At 45.2% G+C, this 18,031-nt stretch overlaps 8 protein-coding genes across 8 annotated transcripts; 5 read left to right on the top strand and 3 right to left on the bottom strand.

Annotated features, from left to right (window-relative positions):
• Positions 1-513: 513 nt before the first annotated feature.
• N7466_001463 (uncharacterized protein) lies at positions 514-869 on the top strand (the record flags this gene model as incomplete). Its single annotated transcript, XM_057160861.1, has 2 exons — positions 514-773; positions 827-869. 2 exons carry the CDS (start codon positions 514-516, stop codon positions 867-869), a joined length of 303 nt encoding a protein of 100 aa, XP_057024146.1.
• An 876-nt stretch (positions 870-1,745) lies between these two features.
• Positions 1,746-2,144, bottom strand: N7466_001462 (uncharacterized protein; the record flags this gene model as incomplete). Its single annotated transcript, XM_057160860.1, has 3 exons — positions 1,746-1,769; positions 1,854-2,046; positions 2,104-2,144. 3 exons carry the CDS (start codon positions 2,142-2,144, stop codon positions 1,746-1,748), a joined length of 258 nt encoding a protein of 85 aa, XP_057024145.1.
• Positions 2,145-3,589: 1,445 nt separating this feature from the next.
• On the top strand, positions 3,590-4,288 carry N7466_001461 (uncharacterized protein; the record flags this gene model as incomplete). Its single annotated transcript, XM_057160859.1, has 1 exon — positions 3,590-4,288. One exon carries the CDS (start codon positions 3,590-3,592, stop codon positions 4,286-4,288), a length of 699 nt encoding a protein of 232 aa, XP_057024144.1.
• A 633-nt stretch (positions 4,289-4,921) lies between these two features.
• N7466_001460 (uncharacterized protein) lies at positions 4,922-5,809 on the bottom strand (the record flags this gene model as incomplete). Its single annotated transcript, XM_057160858.1, has 2 exons — positions 4,922-5,583; positions 5,638-5,809. The coding sequence occupies 2 exons, from the start codon at positions 5,807-5,809 to the stop codon at positions 4,922-4,924; spliced, it is 834 nt and encodes a 277-aa protein (XP_057024143.1).
• Positions 5,810-8,378: 2,569 nt separating this feature from the next.
• Positions 8,379-9,374, top strand: N7466_001459 (SIR2-like domain-containing protein; the record flags this gene model as incomplete). The annotated part of the gene is made up of 1 exon (XM_057160857.1): positions 8,379-9,374. The coding sequence occupies one exon, from the start codon at positions 8,379-8,381 to the stop codon at positions 9,372-9,374; it is 996 nt and encodes a 331-aa protein (XP_057024142.1).
• A 193-nt stretch (positions 9,375-9,567) lies between these two features.
• N7466_001458 (WD40 repeat-like protein) lies at positions 9,568-12,697 on the top strand (the record flags this gene model as incomplete). Its single annotated transcript, XM_057160856.1, has 2 exons — positions 9,568-10,998; positions 11,093-12,697. 2 exons carry the CDS (start codon positions 9,568-9,570, stop codon positions 12,695-12,697), a joined length of 3,036 nt encoding a protein of 1,011 aa, XP_057024141.1.
• A 1,085-nt stretch (positions 12,698-13,782) lies between these two features.
• Positions 13,783-15,617, bottom strand: N7466_001457 (uncharacterized protein; the record flags this gene model as incomplete). Its single annotated transcript, XM_057160855.1, has 3 exons — positions 13,783-13,985; positions 14,048-14,392; positions 15,185-15,617. 3 exons carry the CDS (start codon positions 15,615-15,617, stop codon positions 13,783-13,785), a joined length of 981 nt encoding a protein of 326 aa, XP_057024140.1.
• A 502-nt stretch (positions 15,618-16,119) lies between these two features.
• On the top strand, positions 16,120-17,435 carry N7466_001456 (HNH endonuclease signature motif containing protein; the record flags this gene model as incomplete). Its single annotated transcript, XM_057160854.1, has 3 exons — positions 16,120-16,519; positions 16,587-16,906; positions 16,968-17,435. The coding sequence occupies 3 exons, from the start codon at positions 16,120-16,122 to the stop codon at positions 17,433-17,435; spliced, it is 1,188 nt and encodes a 395-aa protein (XP_057024139.1).
• Between the last annotated feature and the right edge of the window lie 596 nt (positions 17,436-18,031).

Here is an 18,031-nt window from a genome sequence, read left to right as displayed (position 1 = left end):
TAGTATCTTGGTCCCATTCGGTTTCCTTGGAGCAAAAAGGTCAGGCTAGATCTACGACAGCGGCAAAATCAATTTGGGACTCCGTGGGTATGCCGCACTTGAAGATTCCGGTTTAAAACCCTTGACCGCATGTTAATGGGCAATCGCACAGAAACAATGCATGGTATTTTACCAACCTATGAGAGAGAGCTTACTACAAAGCGTCCCAACATATTCATCGAATTCACTGAGCCGACAAGGAGTAGTTCAGCCAATCCATATCTCAATAGTGGTTACGATGCCCAACACTTCACTGAAACATCCATCAACACCTTAAAGATATTCGGAACCACATTGTGGAAGCCTTCTCTCACTACTGAGCATCCATTACGAAGTGAAGTAGCCAATTCACATCCGACTACTGGCCATGACCATTACCATTCTACCGGAGCATTATCATATTCGTCGATTAAGTCATTTCCTACTTTAGGTCCAACAAGTGGAGCAATATTCAGTCCAGAACCGCCCTTCAAAATGACTGACAATTTAGCTTCAGATGCTACAAGCTTTAAGTTCTCTGATCATTTAATCTCCACAGAAACAGAGCTGAAGATTTCCCAGTCTCTCCTGGTGGCTCCAACAAGCTTTTCAACAAAGCTGGTGGATACATTAGGCGCCAAACCTATCGAAGAACAGAGGAATGAACGGGTCGAGATATCGATTTCCGCTATCCAGACTCAGACGAAACAAGATGGATTGACGCAGGTCAATCTTGAGGAGATTTCAACATCTTCGTTTTTACAGTCATTGGTTCTTACGAACGGTAACTATATCCCCAATCCAACAGTAAAAGCAACGACAATGACAACGGGATATTTGGACACGAATAATCCTACATCCATGAGCACTTTACGTACAGTTCCAGTACATGATAGTCTTACAACGGATGGGACAGCGGCATCCATGCCCTTTAACAAGGTATCTATGGAGGTTGCATTGGAGAGTGTCTCAGGAGCGACAGTTCTATTTTGCAGCATAATTTTCCTACACCGAACTTGTTGTAAAATGATACAGCGACTCCGAAAGCACAGTAATCGAGGTGCTTGTGCACCCCTATGTAACCAGAAACCGACAGATGTAATTTTTCATAATGAGCCGTACCAAGAGATCTCTCGCTTTTCAGAAGACTCATAGCCAGTGAGTCACAAAATAAAGTGGGGATACAAGGATTTTTTTTGTAGCGAGATTAGTTCAAATAGCTTGTTAGAAATCCATCTGTGCGCAGATAGTTCGATAATGCATCCTGATTCCCCTTTTGATAAGAATCTGATTCTTGCCAGATCGTTTTACTCATTACACGTTTCTCACAGCAAGTCAAGATCCGTGGGGCATTCGTATAAATTTGAGGCTTCAAATCCGTCGTTGATTGAGTATTTGGCGTCGCTTGTATCAGGAAACGAGAAAGGAGATGCCTCTAGATTATATCGGGTGCTTCTAGATGATTTACAAAAGGTGTTTCTAGATATTTTCAATGCGCGTGATTGCAACTCGTGTAGTTCCTTAAGTGATCTACTCTTATGCTGATGAAATACAAACACTTTTGTAAATTTCATGTAGCCACTGCACAGCAACGGGGATTGTGGCGAAAAAGGCTGCTTTTGTGCTCTCGGGCCCCGCTGCTGAGGCCTGGGATAAAAGGTCACACATAATCTAAATGTCCTACAGGTGCTGATTAGGTAAATTTTGATTCGAGGGTTATTTCATTCTCAAGCTGCGGAAAGCTCATAAACCTGGCATATTTGTTGATTGTTATTTTGAAGAGTTGCAACTTTTCTTTTGTGTGCGGCGCATCCCGTTTTTCTTCTCGAACAAACGCCAATGGCGGGGTGGTTTTCGGGATCGCGTAAATGACTTTCCTGATACCAGGATGATCGGGTGCCATAGCATCGCTCGCATCGTAGGGGTGCCACCCTGTACTTCTTCCAAGAAGCTTCTTCTGTATTCCGTGCCATAAGAAGGTTTTCTTTCTCGTCCTTTTTTTCGGCTCCGCATGCTTCGAAGTTGCACCTGTTAAAGAGCCATAGTTAGCAGATTTTTACTACATACATAGACGTCAGTACTTACCTAGCAAACAGCCAAGCTTTTACGCCTGTTAACCAATGCATGGTCCCACAATCTTTGAACCGTACGTGTTCTTGAGTGTAACAATGTGAACCATTCATCTATACCTTCTTATAGCTTTTTTGGAGGTGTCACAGTATTTGGCGCTGATTTGATTTTACGTTGTATAATAGTATGTATTTTGTTGTGGTTTCTTGTGGCAAAGTCTCTTTGATGTTCGCTTATCTCAAAGAAGGAAAAAGCAACAAGCGAAGCCTATGTCAATTAAGCTAGCTTATTTGAAGCTAAAGATTATATTTCGATTAGCCATAACACCACCACCTTTTCAAGTTGAAATGAGCACTAAGACGTTGTCTTTCCAAGGTGGAATAACGTTTTTGAAGAGTGAATTCCTGTTCACCATATGGTATGCAAGTGCGCGTTGCTTTTCGTTATTTTGCTAAAATTTCAACATTTTGGGGCTTGACTATCTCCTTCCACATTAGAATTCCCCATCCATGTGTTTCATTGTAGGTCGGGAAAATCTGTCGCAAACAAAAAATATTATTGAATAATTTTCATGAGTTTGATATTGAATGATTCGGCACAAGCTTTGTAGCTAATCTTATGATGCACTCAGTGAAATTCTTATACACAAACATCATGAAAACAATTCATTTTGCTAAATGTGACTTGAGCTTCTTACAAATCTTCTGAATTGGCATATGATAGTCACATTGAAGATGCCCGTAATAGACTTATGGAACTTTCTATTTGATGCCACGGAAAAAAAATATGTTCACTGGCTGCTGCTTCAAATAAAGAGATCATCGCGTGCTTTAACTCAATATAAGGTCAGATACTAAATCTGCTCAAGCGTGAAAAATAGAGATTCATACGGAACAGGACCTGAGAGTCCAAATGAAACAGAGTAAAGAAGCCTTATAAGAGCGTATGCATTGAATTTTAAAATTATATTTCATGGCTTGTTCTTTGCGGGCTCGCAGCTCAGGGCTATCAATTCAATCCACCTAACAATCCCGCTCATTTTACTACGCTCAGTTTTTCGGATGTATTCTATGCACCCAGTACCTGTGCAATGTTTCCCTCACGAGAGATCGAATTGTTGGATAGTGCATTCCAAAAGTAGTCCACACACCTATGCTTCCTTAGGCCATTTAATCGCTTCAGCGGGTGTCCAAAATTTTGCAACTAGAATGATAATCAGGCGCCTCTGGTTCATTGTCGCGTTTTTAATGTCGAATTTTTGATCAACTAGCCCTGTGGAACAACAAAAAGGCATCAAGACAATTTTTCTCTTTCTAGTTTGGGCATTTCGAATGAACAGCGGATTGATGGTGCTTCAAGGAAGAGGGGAAAAGACTGGCCAAGCTCAAGCTTGACCTCATTACATATTTAATATATAAGTAATTCTCTGGCTCAATATATGGCTAACGTCAATTTTGTGAATAAAGATTGTATTTTTCGAGCCCTAAAAACTCTTTGAAAAATGGCCGACGCAGCAGAATTGACTTTATTTGATCCCCAAGTCGAGATTAGCCAGTCTCTTTGCAACTTGACTCGCTCAGATAGTGGTCTGGATCTTGATCTAGCATCGCTATGGGATGAGTTTTCTGATGCTCCGGCAATTCCTCCTAGCCCTACCACCCGCGAAATCCTCTCAACAGAGCCCTCCATGTTAATCCATTCGAATCATCACTCTGAAATCGAGTATATCTTCTATTCAATACCTGAAAGCAATCACGGCTTTTATTGGCTCGGGCCAGATCCATTAGCCCCTCAAACCTACGGCGATGACATCTTCCTGTACATTTCTGCTTTCCCTTTCTTGGGCGAACTGGTTTGGGTGGAATTCCAACTATGTAGGGTCAGTCTGGTAACAGGGGATGTGGTGGACCGGAATATTTTCTATCTTCCTCGACAAGAGTCGATTCTCGGAAATCTATCACAGATACGTCGACAAATACGAGAACATATCTCCAGTTACGATCATGAGACTGCCACCGGTCTTTGCAGACTACGATTGTATATGTACCCACGATATGGGCTATTGCCAATCTACAGAAGTAGGGGCATAGTGTCCTCTGCTGGGATGTCTGATGGAGCTGCACTGGATCCAACTTTCTTTGTTCAAAATATGTCAGCAAATTTTGAAAAGGATTGTCAATGCATTAGAAATACTGGCTAAGCATCAACTCACGAAATTTCCTTAAGGTGGCTTCATAATACATGAATTGGAGAAAGTTTTTCCTAATTCTGGCGTAGGAGATTGGTCACTGCGAGGCTTGATGGGATAGTTCCGAGAAATATATTTCCTCTACTGCGATGTACATAAGTAAGTTCTTGTTGAGCCAAATGACCTCTGTGTTTAATGGGAGTAGAGCATCAATGAACGGATCCCAGGATCGATATCGAACCACCTTCAAACAAAAATATGATAATACATACGAAGAGAACGTTGTAGTACATGTAATTTTGCATTTCAGGAAATCAAATGGTAGTTGTTACATGGATTTACCGGCGTGTTTGGAAACGATTGTATCTCAAAGTATATATACTTGCTTTGGAATACGTGACCGATAATTCGGCCAATAGGGTCTCTACTGCTATTACAAACAATAAATCTTTGCAAACTGGCTTTCGCTCTAAATAGAGCACAATACCTTGAAATTCCGATCTCGGTGTTCATGAAACAGCGCAGAAGCATACAGATGCGCTCAGAATTTTAACTATGGCCAAAACGGTGGCTAGTTTCTATACGCATACGCTCAATATAAGTTTTAGTTTCAATAGTGAAGTCTCCTATTAAGTCGATATTTCTTCATGATGAAGATGAACAGCTACTGATCATGGTAATGGTGGATAAGGGATAAGCCACAACCTCACAAACAACAGTTGGGATGTCCTTTTCCGTGGTGGCAGTACATAGAGTGGTAGTAGACGAAAAGGAATTGGATAGAGTGGCAGAAGATGAAGAGGAATTGGATGGAGTGGCAGTAGATGGAGTGGCAGTAGATGGAGTGGCAGTAGATGGAGTGGCAGTAGATGGAGTGGCAATAGATGTAGTGGCAATAGATGGAGTGGCAGTAGATGGAGTGGCAGTAGATGGAGTGGCAGTAGATGGAGTGGCGGTAGATGGAGTGGCAGTAGATGGAGTGGCAGTAGATGGAGTGGCAGTAGATGGAGTGGCAGTAGATGGAGTGGCAATAGATAGAGTGGTGGACAGCGACTTGTTGGTAACAGAAACCAAGGTCGTCGGCACTGCAGAGTATGAAAGCAAGTTTGTTGTGGATACTTCTGTTTCAGACGCAATGCACCAGCTACCAGCCTTAAGTCCCTTATTGAGTACGCAAGTCGATATGTTTCCATTCTTATTATAAAAAGTAACCAGACCCGTGTGGTTAACCTGTATCCAAGCAGCCGGCGAACCATCTTCTGTGCCGCATACGTCAACACTGAGCGCAGAGCTTTTCTCACTGAGCTCTACTAAATTGTTAGCAGCAGCAGTATATTTTGGTTGCGATGATCAATAGGTACTTGAACAGTCATCTCCATCTAGTAAGGCAAAAGACGCCGAGTAACCCGTACAGCCATAGTTCCCGTTGGACCATATCAAACATTCGCGATTGTAATCTATGACCTCAAGAACTCCGGCTCTAGAAGTGCATGCGTGGATGATGACTAGAATTGCAATCGATAAAACATGCATCTTCAATATGTCTGACCAAAAGGGGGCTCCGATGTGCTGAGCTAGAGATTAAGGTCCAAATATATTTAAGAACCTGAAGGACCGTGAGAAAAGAAAAAAAAAACCCAGAGGGCAAAGCAATATATATTTTTTCATTAAAGATCGATCGAACCAAAAGCAACGAATCTCTCAAATCACTAAACGCGAAATTTCTTGAGCACCTAGGCATACAACCACCTTCCAATTTTCTCTTTAGACATATGAGAGTACAGCTAAATTCGAAATTGGCTTCCATCTTTTTCACAGAAAAACAATCTCGGGCCTTGCCGCTATTCCAATTATGAATCTAGTTAAACTGTTTTTAGACATACTGTGGGGCTTAACTGCAATTTCTACAGTTGCAATTGGATTAGCTTGTGTCGACCCCACCTTCTAGATCAAACTTGTTTGTGCAAATGATGGAAGCCGATTTCGAATACTGCTGTACATATTCCTTGGTTCTTTCTTGATCATTGGCAGATTTACATCAATTCATTTCAAGCATTCTTTCACTTCCATTCGTGATGACGAATGCGAGAGTTTTTCAGCCTTGCGGTCCCCGATATTTGATGCAAATCCGTCTCTCTTGAAAAATAGAAGTTACACAATCAAAAGGTGCCCATGATGGTTACCGGCTGGAGTTGCGAGGTTCCATAAGAGCTTTTCGATATACATCAGCTAATTGATGACGGAGGAGTTATTCCACCTTTCGTAATTTCCCTGCACGATATGATGATGATAGTGGTGGCACTGAAGTTCCACATCGCGCATTGATCAGAGCTCCAGATTGTTGAGGGAAGGGCTTAACTAGAGGGAAATTGAAGTAATTCGATGGATTGAGAGCCACTTTTTCTCATGGCTAAGAGCGGTGAGTCTCCTCCAGAATCAAGGCAGATGACTTCAACTTGTCGGCTTCAGGCAAGCATTTGGATTGCTCCACGGTTTCAGGTCTTTACCGCGAGTTTAAAACAGACCGTGGAAGCAGCCCTCTATCAATTAACCAAATATAAACAGAGATGTTGACCTAAATCAGTAGTTTAAGTTGGAAAATGGAGTAGACAGACACACATTTTGACGCCCGGCGCCTGAACCGCAGGGCTACTACTAAAACAATGATCTGCTATACATATCCTCAAATATGCTGTGTCTCCTTTGAGCACATATACGATTACGATCAGCATATGTCATCTCAGCTGTCAATATGACACTTTAAACATTTATAGAGGTCTAATGAATGGAAGATCTACGCTAAAGCCTCGGCAGCGGAGCCCGAGAGCAGGAAAGCAGCCTTTAAGAAGCAGCTGTTTCGCCACAATCCCCGATGTTCTGCAGTAGCTGTACATAAAATTTACAAACGTGTTTGTATTTCATCAGCGTATGAGTAGATCGCTAAATTAATTACATGAGTAATTGTAATCACGCGCATTGAGAATATCTAGAAACCAATTTTGTAAATCATCTAGGAGCACCTGGTGTATCCCAGAGGTATCTCCTTTCTCGTTTCCTGATACAAGCGATGCCAAATACTCCATCAACAACGGATTTGAAGCCTCGAATTATACGAATGCCTTGCTGATCTTGACTTACTATGAGAAAGTGCAATGAGTAGAATGATGTACAGTAACACTCTTAAACACAGAGATTCTTTCTTGAACGGCAAACCATAAATGACTATACTTAAGAGTATTTAATAGCCCAAGTACGGACAGAAAAGAGTTTGTAGATCGTTACCAACATCGCAAGGCTTTGTTGGATTATTTTCTTCAGGTTGGTATGTAGTAGGTATCTTCGCATCGGTACACGTTCGCGGGGCAATTAATCGTCGCACACTCGGCAAAGCTAGGCTCAATGCGGAATCAGTAACTTACAGCTTCCGTTAGTCTGTATTAGGAATAGCACCGGAATAAATATTTTCCTGTATCACGAGGCATAATCCATTTCCGTAACTTATTACATCACCAACGTCTAGGGCATAATTGTATACAAGATTCATGGTGGCTAGAACAATCGATGAAGATGCAAAGCATTTAAACACAAGCTAGAGTGGGCCTCGAGGATCGGTCATGCTCTCACTTTCCCTTCCAGAACAGCAGTACGGTGACGTAGAAATCTAGCTCACCCTTGGTTTGTTCATCTTCTACTTCCCCTTCCCTTTCCTCCTATTTATCCACACCATGACCCGACGCTCTCTTTCTTTTGACATCAGCCCCTTCCTTGAGTCTCACCCAGACCCCTCTCTCTAATTGCTCAAGCCTGCCCAGTACGTTCCCACTTAAACTGATCGCGCAATCTATCACCGCTTTGCCCTCGCAACGCTCCTCGTTATCCGACGGTTCCTATTTCAGCGGGCCTGCGTTTTAAGGAGATCTAATTTCCTTTGGAGTGGTCCGGTTGGACCCTACCTGATCTGATCTGCGCATACAATAGACGGTCCGCGACCAAACTTCGGCGAATACGCATACGGCAGTGCCAGCCTTCAACCTGTCAGATCGGAACGTCGACTGATCATTGCGACTAATTATCCCAGCAGGGGAAGCTAAATTCGACTACCATGGCCGACTGCACTCCGGAAGCGGAGGTCCGGGAGGCCTGGGAGGCTAGAAGACTGGCAAAGATTCAGGAGCAAGAGGAGGACGCGAAGCGTCTAGAGCGCGAGGCTGTGGAAAAACTTCGGGATAAGCGGGAAAGCGGAAACCTCGCCATATGCGCTGGTTCGGGTGTGACCCTTTTTTCAACGAGGAACAATGACGGGAGCAACCGGACTAGATTGACGTGGAAGGGTTTCATTCAGAATGGCCTCGACTACATTCAAAGAGAAAAGCCGAGTTTCTACAGGGGCAACCAGAAGGCATTTGAAAAGGCAACGAATGCGCTCGATGATACCGACAGCACAGTCGAAGATGTTCTCGAAGTTGCTGGCAAAGTGACACGATTCATGGACGAACATAGCAATTTTGCAGATTGGCTCAGCACACAATTTGAACGCCTCCATGACTACGTGGAATTTCCGGCTATTCTCGACAGTCTAGGGGAACTCCAAAGAGCTGGGGTTACTCTCATGACGACGAACTACGATGGCTTGATCGAGAGCCATTGCGGTTTGCAACCCCTAGATGGTTCTCAACCGCAAGACCTCGTGCGCTTCGGCCGAAGAGAGCTACCCAATGTAGTATTTCACCCTCACGGCTACTGGAAGAACAGGAATCATGTTGTATTAGATTTGCGGCAGTACTATGAGGTACAGCGTGAAGACAGCCGCGTACGGCAGACGTTGTATGACATGTTGAGAGGAAGGACGGTGGTTTTTGTTGGCTGTGGGGGAGGCGTAGCTGATCCCAACTTTGGCTCACTCTTGAAGTGGCTTTGTAAGCAGGAGGAGGACGTTAGCCACGGTCACTACATCTTGCTTAAGAAAGGGGAGAATCATCCAGAGGTAGATAAGCTGCCTTTGAAAAAGGTCTATCTTGAGACATTCGATGACATTGCACCCTGGCTGGATGATTTATTGTTAGACCCGAGCGGGAGCTCAGATGGCAATAGTGAGTAAATTAGTTTTTCAATCTATCTATCTTTGTCCAGAAAAGAAACCCTTCTTTCCTCGAGCTAACTAACAACCTTGGGTGAATGCAGGGAACCTTGGGAAGTTGGAAGGCGTGACGGAGGCAGAATTTGACTCATTCGATGATCGAGGCGAATCCCAATGTCTCCAAGGTACTAGGACCGAGCTTCTCCAACAGATAATGGAATGGGCTAGGTCGCCGTCCCAAAAATGCATTTTCTGGCTGAATGGAATGGCTGGTACAGGAAAATCCACAATATCTCGGACTCTGGCAAGGTCGCTCAAGGATACCAACCATCTAGGCGCCAGCTTTTTCTTTAAAAATGGGGAAGGGGACCGAGGGAACGCGAAAAAGTTCTTTCCAACATTAACAAGACAACTGATCCTCAGAATTTCTGGGCTGCGGTCTGGCGTGCAAAAGGCACTTGATCATGACCCTGACCTTGTGTCAAGATCACTCGGGGAGCAATTTGAGAAACTACTCCTTCAACCGCTGCTCAATCTTAACCACCTCCGCCGATACTCTCAGACCGCCGTGATCGTGATTGACGCTTTGGATGAATGTGAAAATGATGAAGATATCCAGAACATAATTCGATTACTTCCTCTTATACAGAAGGCCAAAGCGGTTCATATTCAGATCTTCTTGACTAGCAGGCCTGAACTTCCAATCAGCCTCGGCTTTTCAGACATCGCGGATCATGAATATCAGAACCTAGCTCTTCATGAGATACCCGAAGAAGCAACAGAACCTGATATATATCTATTCCTACAAAACCGCTTCGAGAAGATCAGGCAGAACAGAAATATTTCCCCAAATTGGCCTGGCGATGATGTCATCCAAGCATTGGTCACGATCTCTGTTCCCCTGTTTATTTCAGCAGCCACTATGTGCCGCTATATTGGAAATTCAAAATTGGAACCCAAGTTGCGCCTCGCAGAGCTTCTAACGGACCAATCCAAATATGTTTCAAGAATGGATAAGACGTACATGCCAGTTCTGACGCGACTGCTTGATGATCAAGAGAGTGATGAGTTAGAGCAGCAGGAGCTCCTGCAAGAGTTCCACAAAATAATCGGCTCCATCATCCTTCTTGCTGTTCCGCTTTCCATAAATGCGCTTTCGCTGTTCCTTGGGATAGGAGCAGACCAGATCAGCAATCTATTGGATTCATTCCGTTCGGTCTTACGCATTCCCAATGACCGAGACCATCCTGTTAGGATTCTACATCTATCATTTCGGGATTTTCTGATCAAGTCTAGAACCGAATTCTTTGTGGATATGCCAAAAAGGCATAAAGAAATTACTAAATCCTGTCTCAAAACTATGCAGGACCGTCTACAGAAAGACATCTGCAAACTAGCAAGCCCTGGAACGCATAGGGTAGATATCGACCCTCAACATATCCACCAGTGCCTACCACCAGAAGTACAATACTCTTGCCGCTACTGGGTACACCATCTCGAACAAAGTCAGGTTCCACCTTCCGAGATGGGAGAAATGCGACTATTCCTTGAGAAGCATTTTTTGCACTGGGTGGAAGCGATGAGTCTGTTGGGTCTTATATCGGAGGTGGTGAGTATGCTTGATATTCTCCGCACGGTTATACAAGTAAGTAACATAGTAGACAGCCACCTGTGGTTGATACTAATAGGCATAGGGGGACAATGATTCCGTAATGGTTGAATTTCTACATGATGCAAAGCGCTTTGTTCTGAAAAATCGCCAGATAGCGGATGAAGGACCGCTTCAGATTTATTGCGCAGGATTGATCTTTGCACCTCAAACGTCAATAATTAGTACAAAGTTCAAGACAGATCTTCCTAGTTGGGTACGTCAGTTGCCACAGGTTAATGAAAGATGGAGTGCCGAATTACAGGCTCTCGAGGGCCATTCAGAGATGGTTTGGTCTGTGGCCTTCTCGCCTGACGGCCGGCTGCTAGCGTCCGGCTCCTATGACAAGACAGTCCGACTCTGGGACCCGGTGACGGGCGATCTGAAGCAAACGCTCGAGGGTCATTCCAATCCAGTTAAAGCTGTGGCCTTCTCGCCCGACGGCCGACTACTAGCGTCCGGCTCCTGGGACAAGACCATCCGGCTCTGGGAGACAACGACGGGCACCCTTCACAAGGCTCTCGAGGGCCATTCAGAGATGGTTTGGTCTGTGGCCTTCTCGCCTGACGGCCGGCTGCTAGCGTCCGGCTCCTATGACAAGACAGTCCGACTCTGGGACCCGGTGACGGGCGATCTGAAGCAAACGCTCGAGGGTCATTCCAATCCAGTTAAAGCTGTGGCCTTCTCGCCCGACGGCCGACTACTAGCGTCCGGCTCCTGGGACAAGACCATCCGGCTCTGGGAGACAACGACGGGCACCCTTCACAAGGCTCTCGGGGGCAATTCGGGTTCGGTCAATTCGGTGGCCTTCTCGCCCGATGGTCGGCTGCTGGCGGCCGGCTCCTGGGACAAGACCATCCGGCTCTGGGAGACAACGACGGGCACCCTTCACAAGGCTCTCGGGGGCAATTCGGGTTCGGTCAATTCGGTGGCCTTCTCACCCGACGGCCGGTTGCTGGCGTCCAGCTCTAATGATAGCATAGTCCGGCTCTGGGAGACAACGACGGGCACCCTTCAGCAAGTTCTCGAGGGCCATTCGGATTCGGTCAATTGTGTGGCTTTCTCGCCTGACGGCCGGCTGTTGGCATCCGGCTCCAATGATAGCACTGTCCGGCTCTGGGACACTGCTACAGATACGAAGCAGCAGACGCGTGGCTATTCGGATTCAATTGCCTCGATTGCATTCTCTCCCGACGGTCAATATCTATTGTCTACCTCCAAGGCCAAGTTAGTCGGGCTCTGGAATGTAGCTATGGGAGTGTTAGAGCAGAAGCTTCAGGGCCGTTTAGATGATGTATCGTCAGTGGTTTATTCTCCTGATCGCCGGATGCTTGCGTCGACTTCCAGAAATAACACAGTGGTGATATGGGATATCACAACGGGTGCCCTAATAGCGTCAAGGATCAAGGGGAAAATGACTGATCCAAAGTCCTCTTCAGATATTTCAAACTCAGGTATATCTTTCTCATCACTCGAGGTTCAACGCTGGTTTAGCCATAGCGTTTTACATCCACCCGCAACAAATGCCACGATTTCCATTTCTGGACTGGACCGGCAGTGGGTAAAACTTGAAGACAAAAATGTGTTGTGGTTGCCTCCCGAGTACCGGCCTAGCTGCTTCGCGGTTAGAGATAAAACTCTGGCCCTGGGACATGCATCAGGGCGTGTATCATTCCTGCGTTTCGCCTTGAGTTAGCCATTCAGACCAATTCTCCGTTTATTTCCCTATATATCTAAGGTCCTTTTTTCCCTTTTCTCCCTCAAAAAAAGGGCCAGGCAGATCAGAACAATGTATTCTATGCTTCTACCCTTCTAGCAAATTATATGGGATAATTTTCTCTTCTATCCTACCACCACATCACCAAACGTCAATCGGCGCCCGCTCGGCAGTCTACCACAATCTTTATTACAAATACTTTATCTGGACAACTATTGTTGCAGTGGCATATTGCACAATATCATGGATGCAGCAATTCCCCCGACTCTGTCATCGTAATCGAGAGGTACAGATTGTATCAGTATACTGTGGTTCACTGAACACCACCCAGTTTCTAGACTAGGGTCTTGGCAGTGGGGCCCAGAATTAAGAAGAGGGTGTAAAATGGTGAAGCTGATTTTGCACTTCTCTGTATTCCTTGACCGCTTCATCTCTGGGCCCAGGAATATTGAGTGAGCTCAGAATACTCCGGTGAGTATCCATCTGGGTGACAGGAATGTCTAACCCAGTGGCGGCAGACAGATGGATGGACATTGATATTGATTGGAGGATACGGCATTCCGTTTCCCATCATATGCCCTCCCTTGCGACTGTTCTTCTCCAGTCTGTTGTTCTTCCATGTACAGCTCTTCTCGTACTATTTCTAGCATATCCTTGTGGCCTTGAATGAAAAATAAGAGAGGATAACAGAAGCCACAAGAATAAAAAAGTATCTTGACTACCAGTATTAGCACTCTGTGGCAAATGCAGCCTTCTATTGGATGTCAAAAGAGCCGTAAGCGAAGTCTGCGTATGACGGGGAGATCAAAACACGAGTCGAATTGGGGGGGAGGATCTTGCCAAATTGCCCATTTGTTTGATTTCTTTGCATGAAAGATTTTATCAAATTCCAAAGCAAATTACGGTATTATAACAATGACCCTTCCATCATTACCACCTGGGCAGAGAATACAATACGGTGTGAAAGGGATGGATGGGGAATGGCTAAAATTAGACTAGCGTGTTTCAAGCTAGGGTTCGGGAATGAAAGTCAAAGACTGTAGAGGTAAATCTGATTTTGAATACTACTGTAGAGGTAAAGGGACATCAGGCAAACCTTCCACTGAGCAGGGCTTATCAATAATCCATTCCTCGACAGACATTTCGACGATAGCTTCTTCGACGTTAGGCTCTTCAGCTGCAGGATCTTTGAGGACAGGATCTTCGATAACAGGGTCCTCGGCGGCAGGATCTGCTGTTAAGTGTCTCGCGTTAGCCATAAATATTTCTAGATTTAATTGATAAAATCAGCCACCTATCATTTGACTGAATCGTTTGGAGGACTCTCACCACTTTTCAAGGTAGCATCCGAAATGTGTTCGGACAGCATGTCAACCACCATTTTCATGACAATATTATCAAAATGATGATCATGACCAAGAGCACTATAAAGCTCTAGCAGGTTGGTGTTTAGATTCCCAAGCTTCAGCCGCAGTAAATGGCTTTTGATGTAAGTGGGGAGCCAAGTCTCGCCTTCAGGGAGAGTTGAAAATACATCCCTTGCTAGGCGAAGTACGTCATACAGAGACAATTCTTCACCGAACTGCTCAACGTAATGTTTGGCAAGTGGTTCGAGACCCAAAATCCCATGCTTTCTGGATGCATGGTAAACTAGAATGCTTCTCCTATACTCTTCTGCGATGCCGTTTGTGTCAGTATCGGGTGGCGAGCAAATCGTCTCGTAGTTCCCTGAATATAAGAAATGCACCAAAGTATGGCCGGCATCTTCGTGGACATCTAGTAATGCAATTTCCGAACATAAAAACGATTGGCGCTGAAGCTGTGGGTATTCACTGAGAAATTTTTCTGGCAGTTTATACCGCTTGTTCCCGATCGCAAGGGTAATAAATTGCGATTCGTAGGGTCATTTAAAAGGTCAGAATAAATGTGACACCAAAGTAACGAAAAAGGCTTACGAGGACAGCGGCTGATTATAGTCAATCTTCGAAGATTTTAAGACAGGTAACGTAGCTTTGGACTCCCTTCGCGTCTGGGGCTTCTTGGAATTTTTTTTTCGCTGGCATGTTAACGTGACGAGGATAGTGTTGAACGATAAAGAATGAAAAAATCATGAGCCATTAAGAGGCAAGATTCCCCCATGCGCATTTATATAGCCTGGAAGGTGGGAGGGGGAAAATGCAAGTATGCGTTGTTCTGCAAGGCATGCGAGACACGTCAGATATACAGGAAAGGGGGCTTGACATGTTCAACTTCCTTCGGCCATTTGAGATGCGGTAAGCATCGGCTTTTAATGATATCCCGGATCGGATGACGCTTCGAAGTGGGAAGTCTAGGAGCCATATCATTTCCCCTGATCTCAGATGATGACATTTTGCAGATTGTGGCAGGTTGTAGCAGAGAGAATTTGCCTTATGCCATGCATTGAGGGGCACACCAGGTAGCAAGCGTACGGTAATTCCTGTTTACTGTATTGTAAAAATACAACGGCCAGTCTACCAGTAAGCGCTGGGCGTCGAAGACGAAGCCATTCCCGTTTATTCTCTTCGCGAAGAAGTCTCCACATCGTATCTCGACAGACCTTATGGTCAACTGTTGCAAGAAGTTCATCATATTTAACGCATGGGTTATCGTCAATCGCTTGAAGGATATTCTCCTTATCCTCCTCATTAAGCTTCTTTGGTGGGCCAGAGCGGGGTAACGTCTCTTGCGAGGGCCCTTTCTGATTAGATCTAAGCCATGTGGACTTGATTGTGGAGATTGGAATCGAAGGATATCGATCGTGAATCTCTTTATATGACCAGCCAATTGATTTAAGCTCTATAAGCTTAGTACGTTCATATGGGGCCAATTCGCACCCACGATGACGTGCTGCCATATTATCACGGCGAATTGGAGGCATATTCAATGGAGCTTGTGTATAATATAGGGGTTGAAATGGGTATTATGACTCTTGTTATTGTTTGAAATAGCGTGTTGCAACGCGTGCCTAGGTAGGCTAACTATATATGGAAGGCGGTGGTAAAAGCGGTAAAATGGGTTGTCTCAGACTTGTCAGACGCCACTGTAGAAAGCGGTCTGAAAAGCGGGTCGCTCATCACTCATCCAATCAGACCTCACCTCACTCGGATTTATTTTCCGGATATCAAGTCACAAGAGTGCAGAGGTATGACTGATTTCGAATAGAATGTAATGTAACTTGCGGGGACAGGCGCTAGTGCCTTGGTAGTGGTTCCCGGGAAAATCAAACTGGCCAGAGGCAGATTTCGATAGTGACATTGACACATCGTGGATTACGTTGTCCGGCCTCGGGCCGACACTAAACCCGATAAGAGTATCATCACGTGTCGTCGTCATCGTCTTCTTCGCTAGTCACCGCGAAAGGTGCTCATAAGTTCACAAAGATGGCAAGACACCGCCACCAAGCTTCTCTCGAGGGGGTTTTGGACTTCTCAGTACCCTTTTCATTAACACCACAACAGCACGAGACTGCAAGGAACCTTGTGACCAGGCTTATACGGCATTATGGCCCGGAGAAGACCGTTCGAAAGGGCTATAGGCCTGCGGCACTTGTCCAGGCCATTCTCGAGCACGTTGCCTCTCCAGATACCTTTATGACTTTCTTTATTTCATACATCTACGAGGCTTTGTGTTCGGACGAAGGACATGCTGCTGAGTCCGACATCACGCACCCCCTGCTATACCTGGAGGGATTTTCTTTATGGGAGCCCGAAAAAATAAAAATGCTCGACGGAGGTCTAGAAAAGTTTGCTGAGTATATTGTTGAAAACTTTCTACTTCCTCGTACGTTTTTTCTCCACATGTACATGTTCTGGAACTATATTGAGCACATGTTGATTCGCATTTGCAGTTAGAGCATCGTCAGTCAAGACACCACAACCAACTCCCACGTCGTTATCATCGCTGCAGAGCTCAACGCCGACCGGAACAAGGCAGCGTGTATCTGTCTTGCGACAGAGCTGCCTTGTACGCGATCGCCACCGCTGTGTAGTGTCTCGGAAGTTTGATAGAGTAGCAGCCAGAGAACGTTTTGCAGAGAACTCGGAATCTTGTGCAGACGATGACGGGAAGCTCTTAAAGGATGAGGCCAGTGATCAATTTCAATATTTGGAAGTTGCCCACATTTTACCTCATTGCCTAACGACGATAGCTTCTGGAGATACAGATTTGGTATGTCCGGTCACTGGTATTGGTGGTATTGGTATTTTGATCGTGCTAATTCCATGCCTAGAGCGATTCAAAGAAAGATGTTCTTCAGATCTTGGACATGTTCGATCCCGGAATAATCCATCTGATCGATGGACCAAACATTGACAGCCCCACAAATGCCCTTACCTTAACACTGGACTACCACCGGTTGTTCGGTGAATTTCAGATATATTTCGAACGCACTGGCATACGTCACCAGTATAGGATTGACTCGACAGAACACAGTCCTTTCTTACGTGACCCTTTATTTCCCGTCACGCGATTACTGACCCTTAGTCCTCATCGAACAGTAGATCCGCCATCGCCCCGGCTTCTCGACGTCCACCGCGCCATTGCCCTTATCATGAAACTGAGCGGTGCAGGCGAATACATCGAGAGGATCCTTCGTGATATGGAAGAATTGAATGTCAGGGAAGATGGGTCGACGCATTTAGGACATCTTGCAAGCTTAAGACTTAGCGGGTGGTTAAATACCCTATCTGTGTGTTAACGTCTACTATTATATTAATTAAATAGTCGGACGGTATCCATGCGCCTAGTAATTTATGCGTTTAATATCTATGGATATTGATAAAAATTGACAATACAGCGCGGTTTGCAATGATGCCCACATAAAAAAATGTCCCAGTCATTAGCTCCGAAATTTGCAGAAGTAGCTGCGCTACATCTCCTTTATGACCAGGCCAGCGTGCCTAAAGTGCCCCTCTGCAGTTTTCCCCCTCGCACCAACGACGTCAACACACCATTCGAGGAAGTTGTCGAATCCTTGATCCGGGTTATCTTCGTAGGATTGCCAGTTCCGCCGGATAAAGGCCTTGAGCTCAGCAAAGAACTCCTCAATCGGATTCAAGTCCGGAGAATATGGAGGCAAATACACAAGCTTTACGCCAGCTTCTGAGCACATCTGTTCAATTCGATCCGAGTGATGAAAGGATGCGTTGTCCATGACTAATATGGACTTCGGCTCGGGCCATTTCCCACAGTGCTGGAGAAGCTGCTCAATGAAACCCTCAAAGACGGACGCGTCAGTTGAACCTTGGAACACTCGAGACAGAATAATGCCATCTTGTGCATATGCAGGCAGTA

Source organism: Penicillium verhagenii, assembly GCF_028828195.1.
Source record: "Penicillium verhagenii strain IBT 33310 chromosome Unknown utg000003l_segment0_segment0, whole genome shotgun sequence".
Classification (NCBI taxonomy): domain Eukaryota; kingdom Fungi; phylum Ascomycota; class Eurotiomycetes; order Eurotiales; family Aspergillaceae; genus Penicillium; species Penicillium verhagenii.
This window is presented reverse-complemented; position numbering and strand designations above follow the sequence as displayed.